Source organism: Cinclus cinclus, chromosome 6 (assembly GCF_963662255.1).
Source record: "Cinclus cinclus chromosome 6, bCinCin1.1, whole genome shotgun sequence".
Classification (NCBI taxonomy): domain Eukaryota; kingdom Metazoa; phylum Chordata; class Aves; order Passeriformes; family Cinclidae; genus Cinclus; species Cinclus cinclus.
Genome location: NC_085051.1, coordinates 22,097,996 through 22,110,577, shown reverse-complemented (window position 1 = coordinate 22,110,577; position 12,582 = coordinate 22,097,996). Strand labels below are relative to the sequence as shown.

The window sequence follows — 12,582 nt, the reverse complement described above, 5'->3', positions numbered from 1 at the left end:
CCCATCCAACCTTGCCTTGAGCGTTACCAGAGTTGGGGCATACTCCACCTCTCTGGTCAACCTGCTCCAAAGTTTCAGTACCTTTTCTTCTTCATACCTAATCTAAATCTACACTCTTTTAGCTCAAAGCCATTGCTCCTTGCAACAGTCCTATTACACAGGCCCCATCTTTCTTACACTTTAAAGTGTCCCTATCTTTATTACATGCCTCCTTTAAGTACTGAGAAGCCACAACAAGGTCTCCCCAGAGAGAGGCCTTCTCCAGGCTCAACAATCCCAAGTTTTCACATCACAGTGCGTGCATCACAAGCTGCAGTCAAAGGCCTCTAACAATCACAGAATAACACACTGAACACATTCAATAAACATCACAAATTCCTAGAAAGTAGGCACACATGCAAGGACCGTCTCATGTAGTGTATCAACAGCAAGCTAGAAAACACCCCAAGCAGGCAGCAACATAGCCTTAGTCAGACAAAGAATAGCTTTTGTGAATTATTTTCAATAAACTTCAATACAGGAAGAAGTTAGTAGGCATGTCAAGACCAAAATACCACAATGAAAGATTTAGAAAGATCAGATACAAACCTAAAACACCAATCTCCAGGCCTTCCAATCCTGCTTTGATTCCACTGTAAATATCTTTTCTCTCTCCAAAGTCTGCCACAATGACTTTTGTTTCCACTTTGTATTTCTCCCCTAGAAAAAAAAAAAAAACAAAACAGTTTTGGAAAGTTTAAAATAGTTTACCATTTAGATATTAAGACTGTATCAGCTATTAGGTTTTACAAAACATTTTAAGCAGCTAGTGTTACATGTGAACATTTTCACCTCTGCAATGGGAATCCTTGAATTTTAACATTACCTGCACAGAAGTAGCACATTAAACTACTTTTGTTGAAAACATAAACTCTCAAATGATTCAGCACATTTTGTTTGTAAGGGACAAGAAAGGTGGCAAGATAGCAAATTGTATACCTTTGAATAAAACAGAAAAAAATGGAGAAATCTGAAAGCACATGCACACACCAGTGTTCATGTACAGATTGACAAGAACAGTTTTTTTCAACATAAGCTAAAGGCAAATGAGTTGCTTCAGACAAAGTAAAAAAATTCTTTATTGCCCTCCATTTCCATTCTTACTTCTGGTCCCATAAATCTTTTGAATCTTTAGTTTTTTGAACATGTACCAAAAAGGGAACGTGTGGGTGAACAAGAAGAGCGGAACTTCAAATTTGATCATTCCAAAGCCCTTCTGATGTGCTGTCATCTTCAACCTTACTAGAACAGGAAAAATAAATGTAGGCAACTACATTTTGAAAGAGAAGAAGGCAAGTAGTAAAAATACTTCATACAAAAAGCAACTCTGCTTTCATCAAGCTAAATTATATTGAATCAAAAGCAGTACAATGTCCCCTCAGACTTCAAAAGAGCAGAATAGTAGCTTAACATAGCAGCATCTCTGTTCCACTGCACTCGACTCCCACCCTAGCATTTCTTAAGGGACCTGTATACAGCTCAAGAAGGATTTTGCAGCACTTTGCCCCCAGAGCCATTCATAAAAACCAGTGCCATGTTAAAGGGAAAAGAATCATTCACAAAAAAGATTAGAAGCAGCCAGATTCCCATGATGCTCCTTCCCATTCAAGGGAAAGCTGAGACTCCCATGATCCTGCCATCCATTCATGCAGAATCATGAATCTACTGAACTCACGGGTTTGCTGGCTGCCTCCCCTCCCCCCCCAATCTCCCTAATGGCAGATGAAATTATTTCTGCTCTTTTTCCCATCCTCAACCTCTTCATCTCCCCTGAACAGCTGCATTGTTTAAAAATCCCCTGAGAGATGTTGCTATGTCAAATGACGACGTAAATAGCATTAAGCCCCTACTGCAGCAGCAGTCTTGTGATCGCGTCAGAAGAAAATCAAGTTCAACACTGGAGGGGGGGCACAGAAATGGTCTATTTTTGAACACAGCTGTTCTAATGTTTAGCACACACATTTGGTTTTTTACAAGACACAGAATTAAGGGCAACGTTAGAGGCTCATCTCAGACGGGCAAATGGACTGGATGGGCAAAGCCCAAGTCACACGCTTCACACACGTGTTCATTTTTAACTATTTTGTGAGATCTGCAGGTGTCTTCACTGTCACTCAGATGGTTTGTGAAATGCAAGTTATTTAAAGGACCCAAACACCATTCTCACAAACTTGTTCAATTGGTACTGTCCTTTTTATACTAAACACTCTTTATTAGGATTGTTACCAGTTGCTCTTCAAAGCTTTCTGAAATCACTACCGAGATACTAAGGGGACACAGACAAATCTGAATACTATAAATAGAAATAATACGATACATTATATACATATTACTGTGCATAATAGCATCAATAGAAAACAAAAATAAAAAGTGTTCATACTACTTTTCATATAAGACCCTTCTTTGAGCCTTTAGAAAACTAGCAAAGAGCCATTACACTTACAGTAGTTAAGCAATACACCTATAAAAACCTGCAACACTCTTTGTGGGCAGAAGGTGCACAGCACAACGTATAAAAACATGTGAAAAGTAGAAGGCTGCCCACTGCGTACAGCCAGAGGACAAGGTCTTTGAGCAGTTGCTCACACGGACAAGAAGGGCTGTCTTGCCCCAGCCAATACCACCAGCTGACCAAACCCTCACTCCCTACTTCACAACAGCTTTCAGGTATCCTGTAACTTTTGCATTCCCTGTGCTCTGTCCCAGAATCTGCAATAGGTGGGATGATCCCCAACCTTCCAGAATAGACTATGAGATACACCTGAAAAAACAAATGACAGCGCAAACAGCATTAAGTAGACCTGTGTAAACTTGGTCTAGTAGTCAGAGCACAAGGTGCAGAGGAAAGCAGGTATGCTCTGCATGAAAAAATGGAAAAGGGAATTTCCTTGATCTTAAGGATTAAGATGTTCTCAAACAGATGGGCTAGAAGAGAGTAAGAGCACATTGCTATTTTACCTGCCAAAAAGACACTGAGATGTAGAGTAATAGAGAAAGAAGCAAATAGGCTAATGTCCTTATCCAGGGGATCTAGGAGTGTCTGGGCTACTGTTGTCCAGGAGAAAATCTGAAACTCCTTAATGGAGCTTTCAGCTTGAGGACCAGGAGGTACTTGAGAGCCATGGGGAGTGAAAGGAGGGCATAAGCCAGTGTTTGCAGTCACACCTAGAGGATCTGAAAGAGCTATTACCCGCCAGCATGTCCAACATTCCTGATGATATTTTGAAAAATGGATCTGATGTTTTGTCTTTGGAACTGGTATTTCAAATGCACCTTAGCAGGAGACTAAATATTACAACACCATGTTGTCAATAGTTGTCCAGCAGTCATCACCTGTCCATAGGATGGGAAAGGAAATTCAGCAGATCTCCTTCACAATTCTCAATTCTGACACACAAGTGTCCTAATCATCTCATTTACTAAAAAACTCAGGTGAGATCAGTGTTGACCCTAGAAATAAGTTTTAACCTAAACATTCACATGCCCAGTTCATTTACAGGGTCTGTATCACCTTAGTTAAGAAGTCTGATAACTTAGCAAGATACCACCTGTGCTCAACAGTATCCTGGTAAACCAATAAAAGCAGGCATGATCTTCTGCATCCACAGCATCATTTGAGAAGTAGGTTGTTGACCATGAACAAATTTTCACAGCTGGGGAAAGGCTGAATGAACCAGCAGTCCCAACAGTGATAAGGCAGGCTGGTATAAACACTGTGCAAGACAAAAAGATGAAGTGAACTTTTGCAGAGGATATTGGGATGTATTCTTCCCAAGATCCAGAGGGCAACCCACGAACACAGACTCCAGAGGCAGAGGCACAGCCCAGTCCAATGCAGTGGTCATGCAAACAAAAGCAGCAGATGAGATACATGCTGAAAGGGGAGTATAAGATACCTGAAAAAAAGGTCCCTACTTTTCCTAAGAAAGGATTTGCAGTGGTAAAAGAACTACTGACTTCCCGAGGCATGTTCCTATTGTGCATTTCTGCACAATACAGGATGAGAAAAATCTGGAAACAAATACACTATTTAACTACATTCTTCACACCATCAGAAGTACAAACACTTTCACATAGCGTGTCCTCCAAGGGCTTATGTCTTCAGTATCCTCAGAAGAGGACTCCAGATAGTGTCTGAAACCTTGGCTAAGGTGTTAGTTATTCAAAATAAGCATAAAAAAACCAACCATCCTGAGGAACAGCCAACAGGACAACACTCGCCTGATTTCTCATCTAAGATCATCAGTTAAAACACCAGTAGGTGCAGCAAAAGCTTAATTAATTCCGAAGACCAGATATGTCTGCCTTACAGGAAATTTATCCAGTCTTGCTATGCAAGGAAAATGCTAATCTTAACTATCAGGCAAAGTAGGGCACACCTTGCCTACTAAAAAGATTCACTTGCAAAACAGCACCACATTACCTAGAACACGAGGAATAAAAGGATCACACTGTAATTTTAAAAAAATAAAGCAGAAATCTACAAACTACAGTGAGCTATACCTTAAAAAATAATAAAGAACTGCAAAATGTTTAGGGGGCAAGCATTTTCAATTTTTTTTAATTTGTTTTTAATTTTTTTTTAGCTTGCATATAATTCAAATCAGCAGCCCCTCTAAACTGAAATCTTGGTTGACAGGCTAAGAAAATGCTAAGGAAGTTTTCAGTCACAGATAAACTGGGCTTGAAAGAAGGTTCCCCAAGAGGAGGAGGCCTGTTTACTTCAATGCAACAGCAAAGACACCAGTTTGGTGGCCAGGAGAAGCAGCTCAGCTCACCTGAGAGAAGCAATGTCAATGTGTCTGTCATACAAAGTCTTGCTGGGACACAGGGATACTACAAGATCTTTATCCCTAATAAAATAACAGTAATTCTCGAACCACATGTTTCAAAGCAGTTTGCTGTAGCAGCCTGAATTTGCACCAAGAACATTGAGGCAAATCCAGTCAACTTTGCAACAGAGAGGTTCAGGACACAAGGCTCACAATGTAAGAAGGCAATGGGGATGGTTCTTTCAAGATCAGGGAAAGGACATTAAAAACTCTTGCTAGAACCAAAACATCTTGCCACTTTACATTCAAAGCCACATATAAATATTACCATAACAGTGATACAGTATGATGCAACTGCTTGCAGAAACGTTCAGAAAGGTCAGAGATTCTAAGTAGTAATAAAATAGCTCTCCATTTTTCATCATACAGGAGAGGATAAATTTGTTTAGGTAAGGAGAATCAACTATATCCATAAATAAAGATGCCATCTTTCCAGTATCACTGCTGTGGTAAAACTCTAATCCAGCACTCAGTCTTCAGAAACAGAGTTCATAACCTTTCCATATAGGGTAAGAAGCTGAGAGATGAGAGCAAACCATGAAAACCTGCTTTTTAATACTCTGTCTATGCAGGACAGAGATGAAGAATTTAAGACTATAGAGTGGCTGCTGAGAGCTCTATACAGTGGTTGGTTTTCAGGAAGAACCATTCATTTGGGGACTTTCAGAGTTCACAGAAGTAACTTAGTGTCATGGATGGATGGAATCTGTTTTCCAGAAGTACCAAGTACTTCCACACTAGTGATAGCAGACTATTATTACACAGTGATATATTCACCATGCAGAAACATGTTAAGATCAGCTGAGTACAACTACAGCTAGGTTTATTCCTGAACATTTTGAAAGGTGTTAAATTCTGAAGCCAAATGCTGATAACCTAAGAAATTGCTAAAAGGGAGCTCTGTTGCACCTGTTGCAAAGGAAGGCTATGCTGTCCCTGTGTAGCTTAAGATGCCTGCCTACAATTTAACTGTGCTTGCTTTGTTTCCATTAGCTTTTTAAAGCATGTGCATATCAACACTTGATCGAGCACCTAGGAATAGGTTCCAATTCCTTTTATCCAAGTACCACACACAGGATTTCCAGGAAATTCCTTACATACTGCAATAGTCGCTCATGTAATCTCATAGAAACAGCTTCCTTAGAAAGAGTGGATATTTTAAAAAATTCCATCACATAGAACTGTAGAGCAGGTAAAAAATGACAGACTTTAATTAAAATCTTTCGTTAACTTTAATTTTCCATATACACAGTCATATAAAAATCAGTTCCTCATTTCTCAGCTTTCACAGATGGCCTCAGCTCTCCAAGTCCAAGTCCCAAAACCACTGAGCCATCAGGGTGTGCAAGTTTTACACAGTACTAGAAAACAGAGGGAAAACACACTTTATTAATAGTTGCCTCCATTTGCTCTCCTCTGACTTCCACTACATCAAAATACATTACAATTTCTAAGACACGCCAACCAAGTCAGAAACACATTCTGAGCAACACAGGATCAATCAATACGGCCATTCACCCAAATATTACGCTCAGCATCATAATCTTTTCTAAATCAAGCTTGTTCTAATTACCAAGCTAACTAAAAACACAGAATCAAGCAGCCTGTGACTAGCAGCTGCAGAGGCTGGCAGCCAGGGGGGCTGCACGCTGCAGTCACAGCAGTGTTTGGCTGCAGGCAGCTCCCCACGCACACCCACGCACCCCAGGCACGGGAGGCTCCCAGGCACCGCACGTGCGGCCGCCCTCGTGCTGCCAGGAGTCGTGATTCCCAGAACAGCTCTGCTCTCCGCAACCCCAAAATAGCCACTCTGGCTGAAGCTGCACAAGGAGTGGGTTAGGACACAGTCCCCAAGCTGTTCCAGGAGGAAACACAATGTGAAGTGTGGGAAGGTTGCTATTGTGTTAGCAGGCAGCATCTCAAACTCCTCTTCCCTCTCTCCTGTTTCCCCAGCACTATTTTCAACAACCCCTCCCAAGATATTTTTGTATATTCATTGATGCATTTGTTTTCAGTTAGCATAAAGAGAACTATTTTTAATTTACTTAATCATTTAAGGAAGGGCATATGGACTATTTCCCATACTTCCTGTAACATTTCCATTTCCTTAATGTCATTATTACCATCTGTGACAATTTGTATGCTTGATATGTGTATACATTAATTTTGCATTGCTTTTTGCAAAATGAGGTCCAAATTCTTCAGCCATATACTTATTAGAACAGCAATTATTAACAAACAAACAAACAAAAAAACACCACATTGTTTTCAGATTAAGGCTCAACAGAATGAATTTCAGAAAGAAGAAGAATTTAGGATCACTTATAGAAACTGAAAGGCGTCATGCCATGGATTAACAAAAAAAAAATTGCACCCTTACTCTCAAGTAAATTTCAAGACATCTAAGTTAATCACTCTACTTGAATTAAAGCAAATTTAACACTGGAAACAAGTTTCTAGGCTAATTCGGCATTATCTTTTATACCTCCAATTCAGCATCCACAGTAAAATGTTTGCTGTATGGCAAAGTCAGGCACGTAAAAGTGCAAGTTTTCAAGGTTCTCCAAAGTATTACTTGTATAGAGAAAAATACCTTGTTAATTAGTCCACATCTACTGCTCAAATAAATAGAGTACTCAGCTCAGCACTGTAAGTGTGGCACATGCCAAAGGAGTTACAGCAAGCATACTTTTATCCAGTAGCTACACAATTTTGAAAATGGTTTATTTCTCATATTCAAGGATTTTTTTAAAAATAATTTGCTATGCAGAACAAATCAACTGAGTTTCCTTTCTCTATGAAGAACCACTAACTAGCATTTTTTTTCCTCACTACAACATACTCCTGAAAAAACACAGAAGTGATTATTACCATTTCCTCAGCAGAGAAGTCTATCAGGGATTTTTACAGCTTTGACAGATAAAATAGACTTGATGTAATGGAACTTAACCTCCTAAAAAAGTACATAAGACTAAAATACACATTCATGAAAGGAACTTGCAGAAGGAAGACAGCACTATTTCTACCACACAGTCCTTTCCCGTGCCAGAGAGAGACTATTCCCTGCAGAGATACTTAAAAGGCCTAATTTTAAGTCTCTTGGCAATAGAGCTTCCACCAATTGGCTTAAAGCAGATTTTCAAAACAGACTTTCACCCAATCCAATGTGAAAACAATCCAATACTTATCCTTTCATGTGATGTTCATCTTATTTTACACTGAAAGTGATAAGCAACAGACTGCAGCTTATGTGTTAACAAAAGGTGTTTAATGGCCCAGGGACCAGCACAAGGGCTTTTGTTTTGGCATCCCTAAAGGCTTATGTTACAAATAGGCTGTTAGCAGAGACAGGCATTGCGTTTCTAAGTATTACAGAAAATGCAATGTATCCCCCCACACAACTACCACCAGGCAGAGGCAGTAGTGACCCCAAACGTTTTCAGGGAAGACAATTCCTGGTTGTTAAGTCTGGGTTTCAAAAGTACCAAGGAAGTCACCTATCCATTGATCCAATTACCTAACATGTAAAACGTTAAGACTCAAGAAACTATTAGGTCCCAGAGTTAGACCTGATCCTACAGGCACAATATACAGAGTATGTGAGGAGAGGAAGAGGATACTTCTGCTGTGTTTACATTCAGACAAGGAAACCCCAAGTACCTAATTCACATTTAAATTACCTTCATACATTTCTTTCCCTGTACTTTCTGGGTTTACAAACTATTAATAAATACTGCATAGAAACACACTGGTTCACAGCAAGCACTTTCTTTCTGGAAAAGGCTCACTCGGTCCTGCCAGGTGTGAAAAAGCACCATCTCCTAGAGCTTGCCAGCTCACCTACTGCTTTGTGAAACCTGTTAACAGTGACCAATAAACTTCCTGCTTTTCATCCTTAAAAGCACCTGTCACGTGTGGTCTGGTACACCATATGCTGACACAGATGATATGGAAAGGAAGTCCTTCTGCAAGGATATCACTAGTCATCTGCAGAATATTGAACTTGTGCCTTGTCCTACCAGACTGCTACCTCAAAACTCTCCTAAGAGGTGAAGTAGTGCTAGGACTGCATCCTGTAGCTTGCAAGACATCTGTCAAGTGTTTCTCTCCAAGTATTCTGCTCAATTTCTTTAAATTAATCCAGACAAAATTTCACTGAGAAAATTCAAGAGATGATGATTCAAAAAAGGGACTAAAGGTGAGAAAAATCCAGCCAAAACCACAGAAGCAGAATTCTTCTTAATGAAGAAAAAGAATTTAAAATTAAAAATAAGCTCCCTTTCCAACTTTACATCAGGGTTCATCTGTTTAATTTATTAACAAATTAATAAAAATTAATTCAGTTTGAATCCTCCCTCCACTCTCTACAGTGCCTGCCAACTGCTCCTTTAGTAAGTGGCTCACACAAGGCAAAATCAAGAACATCCTTCACTACATCCAAAGGAAACTTTCTTCAGAGATGAAATCCAAGAGCTCATTTGGAGGCAAAGATGTTCACACTACAGCTTTATGTGAAAGGTGACTTCAGTGCACCAAAAGAAACATCTAAAACAGCTGAAGCCATTTTGTCAAGTTCAAGAAATATATGGGGATTTCAAGTATGTCAAGCTAAAGCTGGCCCAGATGATAGAAGGCTGCAAACACATTCATTTACCTTAAAATAGATCATAAAAGGTCAGAATAACTGCTGGATTCACTTAGTCTTCAAGTTAAGCTCAGGGAAGTGAACCTTGTCATTTCTGTGCAAGAAAAGTAAAAATATGTTCCCTTCCTCTCAGAGCTTGTCTGAATTTCAACCTTCTCTATTAAACACAAATACTCTTACTTGCCAACTCCAAAATGAGAGGAGGATTTACTGGGGTGCAACAGGGAGGAAATCCGAGTGACAGGGCAGAGATGGAGGAGCCAAGTGCTCCAAGGGAGTTGCAGGTGAGCATCTGCAGGGGTCAGATTTGCCATGGGGACATGGCACATTTGTTGCAGTAGGTCATGGTAGGGGCTGGGGCACAAGTACAGGGGTCAGCATCAGGTTGGCTTCAGAATGCTGCCCACAACCTGGTTACCAAGAAAGCAGAAGACAACTAAGACCCACCTGCCTAGGAAATGGGGAAGAAACACTTTTCGGTTTGGCACCACATCCCATTTTTGTACTCAAAAATCATTCCAGAGTAGTAAGAACAAATCAGACCCTGAGTATAAGCATTACAGCTACCAGTTTACAGTACCCAAAACCTTAGGGTTAGAGAGTAGTTCAAGATGAAACTACCACAACCAAGCAACTTAGATACACTACACACTGGGCTGAAGAAGTGTATTGGAATGAAACAGCTACATAGATTTTAATTGCAAAAAATTCGTATTTCCTTATAGAAAAAAACCTAGATTTTCTTATAGACAAGTAGCAGAATCAAAGTTTTGGACATTAGCTCTCAAACAGTATGAAAGGCTTACAGTGCATTCCAATTAAATGTTCATTTGTGAGAATATATTGGAAAAACAAGTGATTTCTCTCAAATCAAACAATTTATTTGGCCTCAAATTTATTGCCTGGGTGCACAATGACACTAGACCACCAAGTTTAAAGCAGTAAACAGGATTTCCTTTAACTATATCTTAACTGATGATGAACTCAAAATCTACGATACTGCTTTTACATGCACTTACCTACAAGTAAGTAGCTACTTAGAATTGCATGTAGAAACACTAGCAAACTACAACAGTTTTTTCCTGGCTCTTGTAGCTCATGCTCAACTTCATGACCTGTCCTGTGAAGGTACCAGCTAACAGTGTACACCAATACCAAAATCTTTTGACAATTTCTCTACAGACAAACTTTTCCCTGCTTATCTGGTCTGCACTACATTCTTCATATTGCAGCCCCTAAGCAATGAGTTTCTACAGCAATGCAGTTCACAATTCTCCTCAGAACAAACCTATCAAGTGCAGTAGCTGAAGCTTTTCTGCCTGCGCATCTACGGTTTGAGAATCAACTGCTGGCACAGAGCACCTGAGATGTCTTGGACCATGCTCATTATTAAATACAGCAAATCAAGGAACAGACTCATTATGTGGCACTCAAGCAATTGTCTCCATTCACAGATAAATTTTCTTTCTGAACCTCCCTGAACCTTTGGAAGTGTTTAACAAGGCAATGCAACAGACACTTTAGGAAAGTGGTGGAACAGCAAAGCAGTATGAACTAAACTACACAAGCATTTTTTATAGTGACCTTAATAGTCTGTGTTTGTACATGACAACTTGATTAAAAGATCAAATATATTTCCACAAAACTTATATAATTCCTCATAAAGATTGTCCATGATGACTGAAGAGAAAATTCTACATTTTTTTCTTCCGTCAGTGGCCAACACTATTTCTTAGGGAACAGAAAGCAGAATTTCTCTTTCATGGCAAATCTTACACCACCTAAGTACTCTGTAAGAAAAAATAGCTTTAAAACATGCTTGAAAACACAGTGAAAAGTCCTCTAAAGTCTAACAACTTGTAATTAACCCACTAATTTTTGTTGCTAAAACTGAGCTGCACATTCAGAACATCTGGCGTTCCTGTAACATCGGTTCAGCCACTTCAATGTGCATATGCACATAAAAAAAATCAGCTCCAGGTCAGCTGGCATTTAGCATGCAGAAAGACATATCAGTATTTCCCTTATGATGGTGGTTATGCAACTTGCATTTTGTAAATAGATGTCACTCCTAGTAGAAGTCTACCCTAGGAGCAGAAGAGTCTTCTGAAAGAGAATGAACACACCTGAGCCTCAAAAGCCCTCTCATTATTTGTGGCAGAGTGCATCTATCCAACCAGTAGGACAAGCATGAGACTGATTAGTGAAAAGGAGGTGGAAACCAAAAACATGCACAGGATCACAAGACTCAAAGAACTGGAATTAGTTAAACAGCCATTCTTCCTTAAAGTGATTAAGAGTCATTACTCAAGAAGAGCAAGCTCATGCCAAGCTGAAGAACAATGGACCACCATAAAGAAGTTTAAAACTATCTTAGAAGCCTGCAAGGGAACAACTCAAGTAATTACACCCTTAGCAATAAAAGTCACCCACTTTACATATGACAACATCTGAGCAGACTGCAGAGACAACATGATACTGAATAACTCTGTCCAGTTAAAACCTTGCAGGATCTGAAAGTGCAACTCAGGCTTGCTTGATCATGCAGACTATCCTAATCCTTCAGTATACACCACAATGAACAAGATATACTTTTCAGTAGCTCAGTGTTGCCAAAAGAAGTGTTCTGAAAATCCAGCATGAGTCATCTCATTTCAGAATGGTTTAGGAAAGGAAGCAGAAAAATGTTTGGGTGAGGCCTAACAGTAATTATGTATTACAGGCTGCTTCACACAGGTACATGTACCTATTTTTTTAATCTGAGAACCTCTCTCAGCAGCTATCATGTAAGTGATAAAGCTCAAATCAGTAGATCTATCTGTCTTGTCAGCATCATGTTTAATTCCCAGGGAGAAAGAGATACCCAGACTGTTACACAAAGGGTATGACCACTTTCAGGAAGCTTGTCCCTTCACACATAGGTGTTTGATTCCAGAACAAGATTATTTGTAGAAACCTCTTTCAGCTATACTTTGACTTAGCAAAACAACTTTATGTAATGTTGCTAGAAATGTGACTGCACATGCCCACACAAATGCAGTAAACTATCATCCAGCTACTGCAGTG

General features: G+C 39.6%; 1 protein-coding gene across 1 annotated transcript in view; it reads right to left on the bottom strand.

Annotated features, from left to right (window-relative positions):
- HSD17B12 (hydroxysteroid 17-beta dehydrogenase 12) overlaps positions 1 to 12,582 on the bottom strand; it is an 80,974-nt gene that overhangs the window by 30,536 nt on the left and 37,856 nt on the right. Inside the window, 1 exon segment of the mRNA XM_062494562.1 lies at positions 589 to 699. Coding sequence (XP_062350546.1) covers positions 589 to 699 — 111 coding nt within the window.